This window comes from Lytechinus variegatus, chromosome 1 (assembly GCF_018143015.1).
Source record: "Lytechinus variegatus isolate NC3 chromosome 1, Lvar_3.0, whole genome shotgun sequence".
Lineage (NCBI taxonomy): Eukaryota > Metazoa > Echinodermata > Echinoidea > Temnopleuroida > Toxopneustidae > Lytechinus > Lytechinus variegatus.
Genome location: NC_054740.1, coordinates 67,574,644 through 67,594,297, shown reverse-complemented (window position 1 = coordinate 67,594,297; position 19,654 = coordinate 67,574,644). Strand labels below are relative to the sequence as shown.

General features: G+C 36.6%; 1 protein-coding gene across 1 annotated transcript in view; it reads left to right on the top strand.

Annotated features, from left to right (window-relative positions):
* LOC121420601 (DNA mismatch repair protein Msh6-like) overlaps positions 1-14,984 on the top strand; it is a 39,792-nt gene extending 24,808 nt beyond the window's left edge. The window contains exons 19-30 of the mRNA XM_041615267.1: positions 87-185; positions 1,284-1,364; positions 2,209-2,304; positions 2,785-2,869; positions 5,078-5,233; positions 5,785-6,017; positions 7,022-7,154; positions 8,616-8,714; positions 9,478-9,694; positions 13,127-13,371; positions 13,952-14,086; positions 14,800-14,984. Coding sequence (XP_041471201.1) covers positions 87-185; positions 1,284-1,364; positions 2,209-2,304; positions 2,785-2,869; positions 5,078-5,233; positions 5,785-6,017; positions 7,022-7,154; positions 8,616-8,714; positions 9,478-9,694; positions 13,127-13,371; positions 13,952-14,086; positions 14,800-14,943 — 1,723 coding nt within the window. The 3' untranslated portion in view covers positions 14,944-14,984. The remainder of the gene's footprint in view (positions 1-86; positions 186-1,283; positions 1,365-2,208; positions 2,305-2,784; positions 2,870-5,077; positions 5,234-5,784; positions 6,018-7,021; positions 7,155-8,615; positions 8,715-9,477; positions 9,695-13,126; positions 13,372-13,951; positions 14,087-14,799) is intronic.
* Positions 14,985-19,654: the final 4,670 nt, after the last annotated feature.

The window sequence follows — 19,654 nt, the reverse complement described above, 5'->3', positions numbered from 1 at the left end:
TCAGCTGCCAAGACATTAGATCTTCCCTTAAAACATACCTTTTTTCCAGTAATGTATTTTTCTATTAATCTTGAATGTCGTTATAGACTGGATGCCATTGAAGATCTCCATAACAATCCAGATATTGTAGCAGAGGTTGCGGAACTCATCAAAAAGCTGCCTGATCTTGAAAGACTACTCAGCAAGTAAGTAGAGTGGAAGATTACTAATTGTGTTCTCACCATCACGAAGTATGAACTTTGCAAACTTAATTATCATGCAAGAGTCTGTAGTATTAGTCTGCAAGCTAACCCCTCTTCAACTTATATACAATTGTGCTCAAATGTTAGTGAACCTTACGAAAGAATGCACTCCTTCATGCTGAGTGTTGAATGCAGACAACAGTACAATGTTCAGTAAGTCCACGGAATCAATGTTCTATTTTATCACCTGACTTTACAATTAAATATCGAAAACATGGCCGAATTCGAACAATTTAAAGGACAAGTCCACCCCAACAAAAACTTGATTTGAATAAAACGAGAAAAATTCAACAAGCATAACACTGAAAATTTCATCAAAATCGGATGTAAAATAAGAAAGTTATGACATTTCAAAGTTTCGCTTAATTTCACAAAAACAGTTATATGAACGAGCCAGCTACATCCAAATGAGAGAGTCGATGATGTCATTCACTCACTTTTTCTTTTGTATTTTATTGTTTGAAATATGAAATATTTTGATTTTCTCGTCATTGTCATGTGAAATGAAGTTTCATTCCTCCCTGAACACATGGAATTCCATTATTTTAACATTTTGTGCTTCAGGCAAGGAGGTCCCAATCGTCAAATTCGTAAAAATTGAAATATTGTATAAATAAAGAAATAGTGAGTGACATCATCAACTCTCTCATTTGGATGTAACTGGCTCATTCATAAAACTATTTTGTTAAAAATAAGCAAAACTTTGAAATGTAATAACTTTCTTATTTTACATCCGATTTTGATGAAATCTTCAGCATTGTGCTTGTCTGATTTTTCTCTATTGATTCAAATGAACATTTTTCTGAGGTGGACTTGACCTCTAAATATGTTCATTTTCTGGTGGGGTTCACTAACTTTTGAGCAACACTGTATATATTCCATGCCCAGTATTAATTCAGTTAAATGATTTTATTATTCATTGACTACTTGTGCATTACGCCAATGGATATACTCTTCTTCAAAGTCATTTCCTTTACCAGCCGACTTGATGGCACAGATGTAGGTATTTTTATGACAATTTCTTTTGCTTTGATATCGTAGGATCCATACTCTTGGTTCATCCAAGAGGAACTTGGACCATCCAGACAGCAGAGCTATTTTCTTTGAAGATGCAGTCTATAGGTATGAAATTTTCCTTTGTTTCTGTGGTGATATCAAACATGATGATGACATTGATAAGAATGCCTATGAAGATGGTGATGATGATGCTGTCGATGCTGCTGTTGGTTGTGATGATGATGAGGATGATGGTGGTGGTGATGATGATTGTGGTGAGGATGATGGTGGTGGTGATGATGATGTTGATGATCAAGGTGATGGTTATGAGGTAATGATGACGATAACACAGGTGATGGTGATAATGGTGATGATTATGATGGTGATGATAATGATAATTAAGATGATGGTAATGATGACGATAACACAGGTGATGGTGATAATTGTGATGATTATGATGGTGATGGTGGTGGTGATGATGGTGATGATGATAATTAAGATGATGGTAATGATGACGATAACACAGGTGATGGTGATAATGATTGGTAACTATTATGATAATGATGATCAAGATGAACATGATGATGGAGATGGTGGTGGTGGGGATGATGGTAATGACAATGACCATGATGACAGTGAAATAAAGATGATGATAGCAGTGATGACAATAACATGGTGATGAGTATCTCATCCCGTTATGATTGGAGATACGACTGGAGATATACATGCCTCATCGTGATTCTAAAAAAATATCAATGATTTCAATAGTAAAAAAAATCAATAGAGGCTGAGAGGCCTTACATTCTTTCCTTGAGGAATTTTTATAATGTTAACCTGTATCTGTTAACCTGTTCCTGATTAAGTCACCCCCACACACTTGAATAGCGTGGCATCATGTACCTACGCCAGTGTTCTTTTATATCTTTCTTTTTTTCATAACAAGAAAATCTTGTTTGTTTTTTTTCTTTAGTAAACGCAAGATCAGTGACTTCATCACTGCACTAGATGGCTTTGAGAGTGGTCTCAAGGTCGTTAAACTCTTCAAGAAAGCTGTGCCTGATTTTAAGTAAGTCTGTGCTCTCACCTTGATGGATAGTTGTGATTGAGAGGAAGAAGAGGAGAGAGAGAGGGGGGAGGGAGTTAGAAGAAGATGATGATGTATTCATAGACAAATTTACTGTTGACATGTTCAAATAAGTACAGAAATAATCATGTTTTCTGTATGATATTTTGCCATAACGAAACAAATGTTATGTAATTTCTCTATTAGCTCCAAGCGAACTCCTCAATTACCTATTAATTTCCTAGGTTTGTCCTTTTACCACAGAAATGTTTGCCAGAAGTTAGCTGATTCCAGATTTTTTTTTGTTTTTATTTTTAGCTTAATTTCAGCTTATTTTTGCTTTCCTGTGTACAAAAACTGTGGGAGCTCTTCTATTTCAGACTACATGTCTCCTATGAATGTTAGGATCCCACTAACCTTTACCCATTCAAACTTTTATATGCAATGTATAAATAATATTTTCTCCCTTTGACCTGACCCAAGGTCATCATTACTAAAGGCTTGTGTATCTCTGAAGTTGACTGGAGGCAAGTACCCTGACTATGCGGACACATTGGAGTTCTTTGAGGTTTGTTCATTCGTTACATAAACAGAGGTACCAACCTTTACAAAAATGTTTTACTCAGTTCAATTCTAGGATATGAATGTAAAATATGAAAGAGCATTTAATAAGTACAAATTCAGGGTTGAAAAGAGTAAAAGAAAATAAAGGGTGGGGTGAAAGCTATTTTTGCATAAGGTATACATTTAAATATGATATTGTTTGGAAACACTCACACGAGAGCCCGAGATTGTAAGCTATACAATGGAGGCATTGACGGATCTGGGGGGGGGGAGGTGGGCACAGGGGGCGTGTGCCCCCCCCTTTTGAGAAGCAAAATTGAAATATGTAATGTAAAATGCCATTAAAACAGAGGTGTCCTCCCTCTTGAAATTGAAGACCTTTTTTTTTTGCTTGTCAATTTTTTGGGTACGGAATATCCTTAATTTGTGGTTGAAAATATTTCTTTTTCTTTTTGCATGTCAAAAATTTTCCTCTGAAAAATTTACCCTCCTTTTGGAAAATCTTGGATCGGCCCCTAAATGGAGGTTTGTATTATACCTTAGAAGTGCTGCGGTTGGCAGCAATGCTAAAGCCCTACCAAAATGGGCACAGAAGTGAGACACTGCAACGATGCAACAGTTGCACTTGGATTTATGTTTCTTGCAGACGTCGATCATATGACTTTGTCTTTAAGGATATCTGTGGGATATATTTATATGCAGAAAGTTGCTGTCGAAAAAGAGGGCTCTTCCATTTCAGAAAAAAATACCAAGTACACATTGCGAAAGAGAATGTTGAATCTCCTGTGTCCTTAGTTTTAAACACTTTTGTTATAATTGTCATGAATCTTCCATGAAAACTTGTCATTGCATGTCCACCACAAGGAAAGACGTTGCATACTTTGCGGATCATGCGACATGTTCCTGATCCAGAAGTCCTGTTGAATCTGGCATCGTCGATGGGGACTTTCCTCGCTCCTTCAAAGTGGAGGGATTCCGCTTCTTTGGCTGTGATGTGACAACTTCTGTCATGTGGATCATGCCATGGAGACCACAGAAGAAGTTTGTTCTGATTATTCCTTCCCGCTTTAAGTTCTTCATCAGGTCATTGAACTTTGACCTTGTGACATGGTACTAGGAATCTGGTACAGAAGATTCTGTGATTAAGAGTTCTTAATAGATGGTCTGTAGTCATTAGGCTGCTAATGTCCTGTAGTATTTCTTTGAAGACATCAAGGGTGTCGTTTGCAGATTTGATGGCAAGATTCAGATAAGGTCTCCCTCTTTCATCTCGTATTACATGCTTGCATTCATATTTAGATTTTTTTCAGTTTCTATGGTCGTTGCTGGTATTTCCTCAGCAATATACTTGTTGCACATCGATACTTTACACTGTGGTCTGACTAGGAAGGCGATTGGTTGTTTTTTCTGTCACTTGCAGTACCTCTCAGATGACATTTACAACTTTGTTTGTGCCCACATTTTCTGAGAGCATTACATGCAGACATACACACCAAACAGTTTAATGTCACGGCCAGGGCTGGAAAGAGCAAAACTTACCGCCATAGCAACGGCCGTTGTGAAGGTGGATATAGAACACTCCTAAACCCACTATCATTAGAAGGGGAAGTTTATTCCAAGAGTATGTGAGGTGAGAGGCAGAAGGGGGTTGGGACAGAAGCATTCCGGGTAGTCTCCATCGTAACCAGAGAGCTGTGATACATCTATGAACAAGCGCATAACAGATGTTTGTATGCAATACATGCACGTTATCACTTGATGAAGATGTTCCTCCTTCACGTGAGAAGACATTCGCAACTTATGTGAGTTTGAAGGTGGCTTGATAGCCCAATCTTCACCCGATAAAGTCTGTTGTAGTGTGGACAAGCAAAAGCCGGCAGTGGGGCACGCACAGCGGTGGCATTTGCTCTTTATCTTTTTGATGCTGGCATTTTTGTCCTTGCTTGTCCACATGCCTTGACTCATTGCCTGGCATACCAGCCATGCCCATGGTCCTCCAGGCAGAATGGTCCTCTGCTGATTCCTTCTGGTGTCAGGGTTGATGCCACAGCACTCCAGGTTTTAATGTGTATTTAAAGCGCTTCCTCTGACCACCATGAGAATGCTTTCCTTGTCATAGTTCAATGACCTAAAGATATAAATTGTTTAATAATGGCATCATGTATTTGAAAAAAAACAAAACGCAAATTTACTTTTGTTTGTTGTGTTTCAGACTGCGTTTGATCAGAAGAAAGCAAAGGAAAAAGGAGCCATCATCCCATGTAAGGGTGTCATCCCAGAATATGACAATGCCATCTCCGACATGGCCGACACCAAGGACAGGCTCCAAGAGTACTTGGAGAAACAGAAGAAGAGGCTTGGCTGCAGGGTAGGTTTCTATCCCCTCTGGTTATTTATTCATTACACTTTTGTGTTTGCAGTCTTGGTAATTATTTATTAGTCAGAAAATTGAGCACGTAAAAACATCTGTATTAATCACCATACAAAAGTTATTGTTATTGTTGTTTTTGATGTTGTTGTTATCATTATTATCATCATCGTTATTTGCACCATAGTAATTTAAAGCCTACCCGCACTCTACACCATCTGTTTTTTTTTATGCAGTTTGCAAAGTAATTGTAATCCTGTCTGATATGAAAACCAATGTATAAAATAGTGGGATGAATGCTAAATTTGATATTACGGCCTATTTTGACTGTCTCTTGTATGAATAAACGCAAATTCAATGAAAAATCAGTGACATACTAAAATCCTTGGATCTGATTGGCTTACAGCAAATTTGTCACAGGAAATCACTGACTGTTTCCTTCATGAATCACTCCCAGGAGTGATCTCAGCACTAACACTGATCATGATGTTTTCTGTAGAGATGTCAGTGATTCCACTCACTTTTATCCATCCACCCTCTTTATCACACAGAACATGGTCTACTGGGGCACGGCCAAGAACCGATTCCAAATGGAGATCCCGGAGTCTGCCCTCTCTCGCCACATTCCCGAAGAGTATGAGCTCCAGTCTTCCAAGAAGGGTTACAAACGCTACTGGTCTCCGACGATTCAGAAGCTGCTAGCGGAAATGATGAATGCAGAGGACAGGCGAGATGCTGCCCTCAAAGACTCGATGAGGAGAGTCTTTCATAAATTTGATGAGCAGTAAGTTGATGTTGCTTAAAACCTAGAGAGATTATTCAACAAGTTAAGGCAAAATATTCCTCAATCTGTCATAATACATGTTAAATGTTAACATATTCCTTCTGAATACATAACAGGAAGGCAAATGATCTTTAATGTTTTGGGGGGGTCAGGCGATCGAAGATGGCACAGGACATTATATTAATATATCAGAAAAATTATTTTTAGTTATTAAGTTATTTTTTGGTGATGGTTAAATTTATTTTGAATAGTTGACTTGGTGGTTATGTTTTTTTACCTGATTTCTGAAAATTAAAAAAACATGAATGCTTGCAAGCAAGTAACCAGAGGACTGAAAACCTAATGTCCTCTCTGAGGAACCTGGTAATGAGGATAAATACCTTACCAAAGGGCCCTAGAGCATCGAGTTCGCATTGAACACTGAATCACCGCAATCTGAAACTCTCGCTCTACCGCCAGAGCTATTTCTCCTGTATAATGTATTCGTATTCATTCTTGAATGTGTTGTAGTCTAGTAGCTCTGACCTGTTCAAACCGCGGGTGGATTTGAATCCCAGCCGTGGCATATTCTCTCTTCACAAGAAAATTTTCCTTATTGTGCCGCTAACCAACCAGGTGGATTGAATAGGTACCAGGGGTGTTTCACATAGATTTAAGTATGACTTGAGTCAGACTTAAATGCTGACGCGTACATGATATGCAACGCGCGATCTTATTGATAGATGTGCAGTAGTGTGCGTCCTCGTGACACGATCTGACCATTGCGGTCAAGCCTTTCATACCGTACGCAACTCTGTATTTAAAAATGTCTCTTAGTCATACTTCATTCTTTGTGTAACACCCCCCCCCCCCCCCCGGTATGATTCCCTGCCTGGATGCACTGAGTTTTGCTTGATAAAGTGGTAGCTCAAGCTCAAGGTGGGGGTAATAATAGTTTGTGTTGTATCCTCTGGCAAAAAGATCTTTACAAATCAAGAAATTATTATCATCATTTATCTTTGTAGCTACAAGTCCTGGGATGCTGCTGTCCAGTGCCTGTCAGTTCTTGATGTCTTGATGAGCTTTGCTGATTATAGCCAGTCTGCAGATGGCAACATGTGTAGACCCGATATCATACTGCCCTCTGAGAGTGACCAGGTAAATCGCCAAGGGACCGATTTCTCAAAAGGGTCATAGGACCATCTTTTGTGTCACTGACTTAGTTTGCTCCTTATGAAAAAATTGCTCCCAATGGCTTTCATTTATAATGATAATAATAATGACAATACTGCTGCTACTACTACTGCTAATAATAATAGTAATGACATTAATAATGACAATTATAATAAGTAATAATAGTAATGATGAAAAACAATTACAACACTAATAATAATGATAATAATAAACTAGAAATTTGAGGTGTCCATGGGACACAGATGCCCCTGCTTAACGCATTAAGAAATTCATTCAATATGATTGAACTTAATATCGTGCAGAAACCAATATGTATATATATATAATGAACAAATATAGACCTTTGAACCAACTTGCATATATAATGAGCTGTGACCTTTGACCTGCAGACTCCAAATTTGAACTTAACCTGTATTTTGGTGACATCTACCTACACACCAACAATTTCTAAAATCCATTAAATATTTTTCGAGTTATTGCGCAGAAAGCAACACTCTAATTAATGACCTGTTACCTTTGACCTGTGGACTCTATCCGAACATAGCCTGTATTTTGGTGTCATCTACCTACACACCAAAATTTTGTTAAATCCATTAAATGTTTTTTCGAGTTATTGCATGGAAAGCAACTCGCATATTTAATGAGCTGTGACCTTTGACCTGCGGACTCCAAATTCAAACTTAGCACTTAGCCTGTATTTTGGTGTCATCTACCTACACTCCAAAAATTATTAAAATCCATTAATTATTTTTCGAGTTGGGGGACGGACAGGTTCAATGCTTAATGCCCCTCCGGACTTCGTCTGCGAGGGCATGAAAATAATAATAGTAGTAGTAGTACTACTACTTCTACTACTACTACTACTACTAATAATAATGATAATTATAATAATGACTGTAATAATAAAAATTATAATGATAATAATAATAGTATTACTGCTACAACTGCTACTACTACTACTGATAATAATGACAATACTGCTACTAATAATTATAATGATGATGATAATATTAGTATTACTGCTACTACTACTACTGTAAAGGTCAGAATTAACCAGGAGAAACAAGACTTAAAACGGTAGTTTTAGATAAACAACAAATGCAACACTTCAAATAGTACAACTCTTCAGACACGACCATAGCTGTTTGCTAGCCTTTCCCGGAAGTCTCATTTCCCTACAGTACATAACTAAGATAGTCGTGAGTAATCATAGGAAAATGCTTAGTGTGCAAACAATAACAGTGCAAACACTTACACTACTACTACTAATCACAATGTAAAACACTTAGAAACACAGAGTATTGTGTGCTTTATAAATGTAACATTATTTTTAGTATTATTTTGATCAGAGAAAACATGAAGTCTCTTGTGATATATATGAATAATATGTTTCATTTGTTTATATCATGTCTATCTTACTTACAGCCGTACATCGCTATTGTAGAAGGACGTCATCCTTGCATAGCACATACCTTCGCTGGAGGGGACTACATCCCTAACGACACATTTATAGGCATTAGAAACGTAAGAATACTCTCTTGTGATAAATTTTTAAAGAAATCTCTTATCTTGTTAGACCAATCTAAGATGTTTCTTGCTCGAATTACATAGTAGAACATCACATGTAAACTTTTTAGTGGAATATGATGATTATCATGTTTATTCAAGAAACAATTTCAATATCTATCGTATTCTCTGGCATTCTAGGACAGTATCGTTAATTATTACCTAGACAAGGTGTTTTGGCAGCTAAATAAAAAGTTGTAATTCGCATGCTACTTTCAATCTAAGATCAAGGTGGTAAACATTTACCATGTTGCCCTCTTCCTGGTTTTCCCCAATTTCCCTAATGGAATACTGTATAAAAATAGAGGGCAACTTTTGCCATATTCATGCAAGTGCAATATTCATGAATCTGGTAGAACCACTTTGTGTTATTTGTACCTCGGTCACAATTGCCGTACGGTGAGTCGAAACCAGCTGTTTTATTCCTTTTTATTCAAACCACCTGTATGTAGCTGATACAAAAAATGTTAAAACGGCTGTTATCGACTCACTGTACGGCCGCCGTAGAGCAAATGTGACTGAGGTATTGATGCACAATCAGATTGATGGAAACATAGTAGTTGGCATCCTGTTTGCATAAACTGACCAATGAGGTGATGCGTTATATATTGTACACAACTGAAATTTAGATAATATAAGTCACAAATGTTACTGAAAACCCCCCTTCCCCCAGTATATATGAACTTACTCAACGTTGTTGAAATAATTATTCTGTTATCAGGAGAACGAGATGGATGATGGAGAGGGTAACCATGTCAACAGCAGCTGTATCCTGGTGACGGGACCCAACATGGGTGGCAAGTCAACCCTGATGAGACAGGCAGGGCTGATTGTCGTCATGGCACAGCTTGGATGCTATGTCCCTGCAGAGGGTTGTAGATTGACACCGGTAGACAGGGTCTTTACAAGGCTTGGTGCAAGAGATAACATTTTATCAGGTGAGTAGTTGACAGCTTAAACAATTGCCCCCCCCCCCTCCTGTGTTCTGATCTTCATCATGGTACAGCTTGGATGCTACATCCCTGCAGAGGGTTGTAGATTGACACAGGTAGACAGGGTCTTTCCAAGACTTGGTACAAGATATAATATACTATCAGGTAGGTACAATGTAGTTAGTAACTTAATGCCCCCCCACCCCATCCTGGTCTCATCATCATCATGGCACAGCTCAGTTGCTCCTTTCCCTATTTCAATGAGATGGGTAATCATTTGTTCATTGATTGTTAGATGAAGACTTTATGTCGTCTTGCCTGGTGTTAATAGCAATCTGCGATATGCGATATTCAACTGTAAGAAAGGAACCACTGCACGGACCAGGTGACCGGACCTTGTAGGTTACATTAATATACAATTGGGAAGGCTTCTATTTTCTATTAAATTGTCTGCTTTAAACTAATTTCCTATCATTTGACAAACTGCCAATTCCCAACATGATTGACCAAACACTGTATTATTACTAGCAGCAATTACCCGTGGCAGCACAGGGGTAGGAGTCATTTTTCTTTATCAAGGTGAGTGGGTGTGTGTTGGGGGGGCTGATATTCTTGTATGTACAGCTAGACTGCCTATTCACACTGAAAACCAAGTAGTTTATTGATGAAATATATTACGCAACTGATTCATAGCAAACTTCTCTTTCAGTATAGATAGGAGGTTCAGTTAAGTTGAGCATCTTGGATTGAACTGGAGGAAGAACTTCAATAATCATTACAGAGTGAAATCAAATCTAATTATAAAATGGAAAAATGTATTAGAACATGGTGTATTCAGTAAGCAGTCAAGAGGCAATTATTGTGATACAGAAATGTTATCATCATTACATGTATTGGGTCAGAAATAAATAAGTAAGTACATTGCACATGTACCTTACAATGTACATTAGACTGCGGTTGTTTGTACTTTTTGAATTAAAAATTGCTCAATCATATATAAGTACAGACGGGATGTCTAAGAGAAGTGAGAGAAAGGGGAGGAGTGATAAAATGAGTGAGACAGAAACAGTGGTGGGAAAAATGAGTCAGACAGACAGTGAGGAAAATGAGAGACAGACAATGGGAACAAAGAGTGGGAGGGAAAAATAAAAGAGACCCACACGGAAAATGAACGAGAGACAGACAGACAGTGGGAAAATGAATGAGAGAGACAGAGACAGAGTGGGAAAAATGAGAGAGACCATGGGGAAAATGAGAGAGACAGTGGGGAAAATGAATGTGAGAGACAGTGGGAAAATCAGAGAGATTTAGAGAGAGATAGAGAAATTATGAAGAATACAAAAGAGTGAGAGAGAGAGAGAGAAGGTTTTAGATGTTATTTGTGATAAAAAGATAAGATTTATGTGGCTTCCATGGGCTTTTTTTTAAGTAGCCTAGGCCAAGGGCTAAGCTATAGATTTCTAGATCTAGTCTTTTAAGTAACGTTAAGTTCTCTTGGCCTAGAGTCTCTCTTGATCTATAATGTAAGTTAGATCTAACTCTAATTGTGAGAACTATTCTGAATTTGAACCCTCTCCCATACAAAATTAAAAAAAAAAAGTTTTGTACGGTACTCTATGCTACATCAGCCAAATCAATTTATCATACGTTAGAATGACAGAATATGGGGCTTCACTGCAGAATCATTCAAAATAAAATAAATAGGTTTTTCAGAAAGTTGTACTCATGCTCACTGGTAACCACTGAGGACATCGGTCTATAGGGTATGTTGTTTACGTTCGTTTTAGCAGCACATGCATGCAGCCAGCGCATACCGTACCATACCCGGTTGACGGTCGGCATGATTGCGTGCATGCTTTGTATTTCGTTGACCCGAGAGAGGTAAAAGGGACTGGGAACTTCGAAGCTATATTCAGGGCTGGGAAAAGAAATGCCAAAAAGTTACGAATTGTAAAAAAACTTTGAATAATGCGACCAAAATCCACAAACAACCCCCCTCATGACAATCTGCGAACAATATTACTACAACAATATAACTATGTTTAGAAAAACATAAAAAAGTGCCGTCAAACAAATGGAAGGACACACAAGATTAGCCAAATTATAGTAAGAATTTTCTAAATGGGATAACAAGCAAGTTTTGAAATAGCATTAAAAAAAATCTCAATGACCTTCATCTGCTAATGCTCAAATTGTAATTACGAAATGGTTTATTGACAACATGTTGATAGTTGTAAGATTATTTTGATCTTACAAAGAGTAATGATAAGTGATGAATGCAATTTTTTTTAAAATACAAGTCCACCCCAACAAAAACTTGAATTGAATAAAAAAAGGGAAAAATTCAACAAGCATAACACTGAAAATTTCATCAAAATCGGATGTAAAAGAAGAAAGTTAGGACATTTTAAAGTTTCGCTTCATTTTACAAAACAGTTATATGCACATCTCAGTCGGTATACAAATGAGGGAACTGATGACATCACTCACTATTTTTTTGTATTTTATTATATGAAATATGAAATATTTTTATTTTCTCATCATTGTCATGTGACATGAATTTTCATTCCTCCCTGAACACATGGATTTCCATTATTTTAATATTTTGTGCTTCAGACAAGGAGGTCTTAATCATCAAATTTGTAAAAATTCAAATATTGTATAATTCAAACAATAAAAAACAAAAGAAATAGTGAGTGACATCATCGACTCTCATTTGGATGTAACTGGCTCGTTCATATAACTGTTTTGTTAAAAATAAGCTAAACTTTGAAATGTCATAAATTTCTTATTTAACATCCGATTTTGATGAAATTTTCAGCATTGTGCTTGTCTGATTTTTCCTCTATTGATTCAAAGCAACATTTTTCTGAGGTGGACTTGACCTTTAATATAAGAATGCATAAAAATACAGACATTTCTTTGCACCTCATTGAAGTCCCTCTTTACTGTGCCATTCTTATGATGATGACCCTAAGTAAAACTTAAATTACATAGCTTATGTAGATTCAAATCAATGATTGGTCTATACATTCCCTTAGGTAAGTCTCTCACTGCTTTTCGCGTAATCAGTTGGTTTGCTTGATGTACGCCCTAGTGTGTACGTGTAGTTTTTCTATTATATCATAGATCAGACCTGCAGCAAGCATTGTGTGTGTAAGTTTATCACAAAGCTTAGTGCAGACCCTGATCGACAATTTTCATAAAATATTTAATATAACATATTTGCCTGGTTTATATGTGTGATAAATATTCCAACTATCCTACGAAGCTAGAGTTCATTTGCTGCCAAAAACTTTCCCTTAATGCTGTGTGCTTGGGGCAAAATATAATCCTTTTTCGAAAAAATGTAGTATAGCTCCATTGGGAAAATTATCTGTTATATTAAACCACTAGGTGGGCAATATCTGTAATATTGAACATTTTGTTTTCTGTCAGGTGAGAGCACCTTCTTTGTGGAGCTCAGCGAGACGGCCAGCATCCTCAAACATGCCTCCAAGCATTCCCTTGTTCTTATGGACGAGCTAGGGCGGGGCACGGCAACGTACGACGGCACAGCCATAGCAACGGCTGTCGTGAAGGAACTTTCAGAGGTGGTTGGATGTAGGACACTCTTCTCAACCCACTATCATTCCCTAGTGGAAGACTTCTCTCATGACCCGAACATCAGGCTAGGTCACATGGTACGTCATGTGATTAGTCATCACAACATACTTGGTTATTTCAATATTTTGTTCATTTCATAATACATGCTCTACCAACAGTCATTATCAATATCATGAGAGGCTTGTGGGGCTACTTTTCCCTAAGACATACGAGATAGCACAGGCCACGAGTAAGAAATGAAAATTTTGGAAATTTGAACTGAATGGTGAATCCCTAGCATAGGGAAGATTATAAGGTTTATCAGTAGAACAGCCAGCTAGTTCCCTAGAAAATTGTTGTGTTACAATTTCGATTTTTCTGCCTCCACCCTCGAGAGGGGGATGGGGGGGGGGGCTAGATGTATTACGTAGTTATTCTAATGACTGTTTGATGGATTCACTTTAAAATTTGCTCTCTTATTCATATTGGAAAAAACTCCTGGGTTGCAAGGTTAAAGATTGAAGAGGTTGTTGTTGAAATGAAATGGTTTGTTGGTGTAATTTGGTTAGTGAAGTGACATACGAAAGAAGGGTGTCGAAAATGAAGAAAGGTTTATCTAAAGTTGTTATTCTGTTTTGTCACTGCCTCATACTGAAATGTTTTTATTTGTCATCATAGGCATGTATGGTTGAGAATGAGAATGATGAAGACCCCTCACAGGAAACCATCACATTCCTCTACAAGTTTGTTGGAGGGGCTTGTCCAAAAAGCTATGGTTTCAATGCTGCCCGATTGGCTGACATACCAGATGAGGTAGGAGCTTGAAATATAATATTGAGTAACTAGAACTCAAACAAAATGGCAGCCTATCATTTTTTTTCAGAGAGAGAGAGAGAGAGAAAAGACAATTCTTGTCAGAAAATCTTAAATGTTATTTTGTATTATTTTTTATAGTTCTTGATTTGTTATAGATATTGTTTGGCATTGACCATATAAAGTTATTGTCAATTTCTGAAAAAAAATTAAATGCATGAGCTTTCAAATTTTTGCCACTTTTAGGATTTGAACAAAAATCATCTTCATCAATATAATTGTGGCCATGAATATTTGCAGCAGCATTGTTTTCCCAAATCATGGGTATTGGCTTTATTTGTGGCTGTGAAATATTGAGAAAAAAAAGAAAAGGAAATTAAAAAAACCAAAAATGTAAAAGTTATTTAAGAAAAGTACGGCATGAACTTGTGCAATTTTTAACAATTTATTTTTGGATTTTAACTTTGATTGTTCCACGGCTAATTGACAGGACGTCTCTCTTGTATCCGACATATTTTCAATGTCCCTGTGACAATGCTGATAAATAATGATGATAATTGTTAATTTATATTTATTTATATATGGGTAGAATTAAGAGTATGAAATTTTGCCAAGCTTTGTTGTAAGGCTTTATCACACTCTATCTGAACATGCTTCCCAAAAGGAAGTGAGAATATCGTTTTCTTTATTGCTTTCTTCCATCTCATTCACAGATTATTCAGGTTGCTCGTCGGAAAGCCAAGGAGTTTGAAGAGTCCGCCGAGCGAATTAAATCCTTCCGTTCTATTCACAAGATGTGCGGAACATCTTCCAAGCTTGATATCACCAAATTCAAGCAAATCGTGGCACGAATATGAGATGGAAGGATGTGATCAAGTAGGTAGGGACCGTGTTATGAGATCACGTAATATTGCTTGTAATGATGTTTTCTGTTTTTCTTTTACCCATGAAGATTTCATGAGAAATAAGGAGATAGTCTTGGCCCCACTGAAATGCATTTGGGAAGTCGTGCTAGGTAAAATCATGGTTAATACGCTAGCCAGATTTGGCACAATATTTACAGAAAGAAAGGGCAGTTTCTTAAGTCTTTTCATGACTTATAGCATTATGACAGGGGCCATAGCTTGCAAAGTCAATTCAAATAATTCACAACTCTCTTAGTCTTTTATGTATTTCATCAAAACTTTCAACAATATTCTTATTGAATCTTGCTCCTTTTGATGAAACAAATTTGTCACCCTGGTGAACTTTCCCTTTAAGAGAAATCCTTGGAATAAGTCTTCAATTTAAATAATCGTCAATGCTGGACAGATGTCCATGGTCTCAAGAGATTCGACTCAGGCAGACACACTTGTATATTAAATAATAATTCTACCTGAAAGAGGCCATTTCTTTTGGCTTGTAAGAGCATTGATATGAAAAATATCTTGGTGATTATTAAATGGTCATCATGAAGTTATTCCTTTTTTTTTTTTACAGTACTATGCCATGTGGCATCATTTAACCAAATAAATCCAAATTGATTTAAAAGACAGGGTTCCCACGGTCATGGAAAATCCTGGAAAAATTTGTGGTCCTGGAAAGTCAGGGTAAAGTCATGGAAAAGTCATGGAAAAGTCATGGAATTCTGTTTTCAAATTTCTGTGGGAACCCTGAAAGAACATGAAGAGAGCATTGAAAATAAAATTGATGTTGGTGATGATGTCTATGTTTATTCATGTTACATCAAGTGTAGCCAGTCCTTATTTTCCATTGTTAATTATGTATTTTGCATGTTTATTTCATACAGTGCCAAATGTACAGTATGTGATATTTGATATGGTGCTAATTCTGTATTTAAGGTACTTAATTTTCATTTTGGGGCTAAATTAGTGAAGGCAGTCAAGAAATAGTCACAGATATTAATAACAAAGCGAGTACACATCTTATTTTATAGTGTAATGGGGTCCAATTTATAATTTTATTTTGAATGAAAGTGATAATGGCAAGAAATAAACAACCCGCCACTCCGTAGTGGCCGTCAATAATATTTTTACACTGCCAGTTATATGTTTATAATCGTGTGACTATTTTCTTGTTTTCTATCCGAAAGATAATTTTTTATCAAATAGTTCGAGTATTAACATGTATTTTGTACCCATGTGATGGTGGTAGTATTAACTTGACTAATATTGTTCATTATTGCCTACTCTAATCTGCATTATAAATATAAACATTTAGAGATGATATATAAAAGATGATTACATGGTGTATATGAAGAAACATGACTCTAGTTCTTCAGTACATAAATAAAGTGCAGTAAAATTTCTCTTGATGACAAATTTTCTACAGGAATTCTCTCTTAATCAAGAAAACATTTTTATTTTCCTTGAATATAATCTCTCATTGGTCAAGTGCTACTATGGTACTACTCAAAACCCGTTCATAACATCACTCATCTTCTTAACCTTGTTTTATGTCGCCCGAGCATATTCATCCTGCATTCCTAATATTGATGAGTCTTCCATTCTGAAAATAGTCTTTTCAATTCAGTGTGTGGCTACCGATGAAATACAATTTTTGAATTCCACAATAATACCCTTAACATCCTGTTTACAATATTTAAAAGGGTAGATGACCTTGCATAAATATTTGGATGATAAGACACTTTTGCGACTATTGCACATTATTAACATATAATGTACTGTATTAACATAGAATGCACCCACGTAGCTTATTGCATGCTATGGGAATGTTCCATGTTGAACAATCGTATTGTATTCTATTATACCTAGAATTTTGAATTTTTCTTTGTTGCAAGGTTCTTTTTATAGAAAATTCTTTTTTTTTTTGTCTGTTTGCCAAATTTTCATTGTTGGATGTTTAGTATTCCATGATCCATGGGGGAAATTATATATGTTATTTGGAGTCAGTATCTGGAAAATGATAACGGGAAAGTAATCTGTTTTTCAGCGTTTATGTGCGATGTACACGGTTGTACGTACACACGTTATTCAACAAAGTATGTGTGAACTACATGTTATGAAACAGTATTCGTAATGAAAATATTTGTAATAAAAAGCTTTTTTTTTGTAAAATCCTTTTGAATGACCACTTTTGCTTAATATATTCATTTGCCTGTTGCTCATGATGATCGTCTGCGTTTGCAGAGCGGGGTTGGTCTCACCGTTTCAAGAAAACCGGGGGAGCTTTTCCTGAAAGGTGGGGATGAGGGAGGTGAGTCATTAATGCACCTTTTTTGAGACAATCAGGGGAGCTTTTGACAAAAGCTGAGTAGTCTCTTGTACCAGCTGTTTATTTGTGTGTCTGTAAGTTGGCGTGAGGGTATGGAGGCCTAGGTAATGTGCGGGTGTGTGTGGGGTGTGTTTTGGTGCATGTGTGTGTAACTGAGGAAGGAAAGAAGGAAAAACAATTTTTTTGCATTTTCTGTTTAGGCCTTTTTCTCTCCGTTAGTTTAGGTGATGGAAAGGCAGTTTGTAGGTATTTTGCTTCATACTTTTACAGTTTTATGCTATCTTTTCATTCCATTGTTTTATATGACTTTGTAGAATGTTGGGAGGGGGTAGAATTATTAACTTTATTAATTATACAATTTTATTCGAAATCAAGAAAAACTGCAAGCTCTTTTCTTTTTTTCTTAATCTGTTAATATTATTGTGGTTATTATTTGACGAAACATTTTTATAGAAACGATTGGTTTAGAAAACTACTTAACACAGCCTTTTGTGAAAAGCTCCCCGATTATCCTGAAAGGGTGCATTAATTTGACTCCCCTCCGACAATCCCCACTATTGAGAATAACGTCCCTGGTTTTCTAGAAAGTGCAGTTAACCCCGCTCCACGGACGCAGCTGATTGTGTCAAGCCTTTTTCTGTTGAAAGATTATGAGATTTAATGATTGTGTAAAGTAAAATTTTTGGATGGTGTGAGTGAGAAAAGAAAAAGCATGGAAGCTGAAAGACATATATATATACAAGCATTGCTTTTATTATCTAGTCACATATTCAATGTCATATATATCTACATATATATGTGAATTTACTGATAAAACAATGCTTAAAAAGAATATGAATAGAATGATAGGCAATAGAGAGATTGATTGGTGTAGAATGGTGGTTGATTGAAAAAATGCTGGAGAAATTAAAAACCAAACACCTCCCCCCAAAAAGCGACGACGAAATGAAAACTGAAATCCTAAAAGGTTATTATATAATGTCTTAAGGAGGTTGCTTTAGCAGTACAGGTACCTCTGCCTAAGTTGAATCTCTTAGGACCATGGTAATCTGTTTTTAGTTTATAGAACTTTGACTTTAAAGATGATGTTATGGACACTTTGCATATTCTGGGGGTTTGTCTCAAAGTCGCAATTAAATGCATAGTTGCGTTCAGTATAGAAGGCATGACCTCATTGGTCAGATACATCATGTGAAGAGGACACGCACTACTGCGTCTTGATCAATAAGATTGGCGTTGCATATACGAGTCAGCATTTAAGTGCGTCTCTACAAAGTCATATTTAAATCTTTGTAAAACACCCCCTGGTCCATGGACCTGGGAAGCGGGGGTGCTGAAGCACCCTCAGAAATTTTGCTGGGGGTGCTGCGTGTATTATTTTCCATAGGCAGCACCCCCACGAAATCAGGTTCTCCCTGTATTTAAAAATATGTTATAATGTACGTAATAATCGCATCCGACAATCACAAATCATTTACTACTGTCTTTCACATATATTCCAATAACGTATGTCCCTCCAGTCCTAACGTGACTAACTATATATACATATAATATGCCTGAAAACTTTGACAAGCTCGCGATTCGCACTTGAAATATTTGTTGAGATACACATATTCTAACCTGACATGTACAAGCACCGGGTTGCCCCACAATCAAGCCAAGTTTATTGTGGCAACCCAAGTTTATTGTGGCAACCCCTACAAACTTCCTTAATCGTTATGTTTAGAACATTGTTCATATTTTCTTTGGTTAAATACTTTATGTACTTTTCTTTTTCTTTTTTATTTTGTATTTGAAAAGTTGCAGAAACAGTAAAGGAAATGATAGTATAGTATTATAATGAAGAGAACTTATGACGTATCACACCGTTTCTTTATTATTTTATTGAATGAAACATGAAACTTTCCCTTCAGTCATGAAACACACGGGATAATTTCATATTGAATATATTGAATCGTCATTGTTGTAACTTTATTTTACGCTGAACAATCAATAATTTCTTAGTCTAATGTACAAAAATCGAGAGATAATTATGATACATCAGGTTTTATGCCACGTTTAAAGTCCAGGAGGCTATATATTATAACGCATTTGGTATATTGTCATCAACTCTTGTTTGCACCTTCCCTGCATATCCGTTGTGTGTTATCAAGCGAAACTCTAAAGTGATTAGCAATCTTGATTCCCGATTAGATTAGATTTTTTTAAGTTCAGCTTATTTACTTGAAGCGGCCTTGATCTGTAATGATTTTGCCGATTTTACCCTCTCTTCTTGTAGCATTACGATTTAGGCTGATTTCCTAACATAGCATTTGAATTTGCCAAGAACACTTC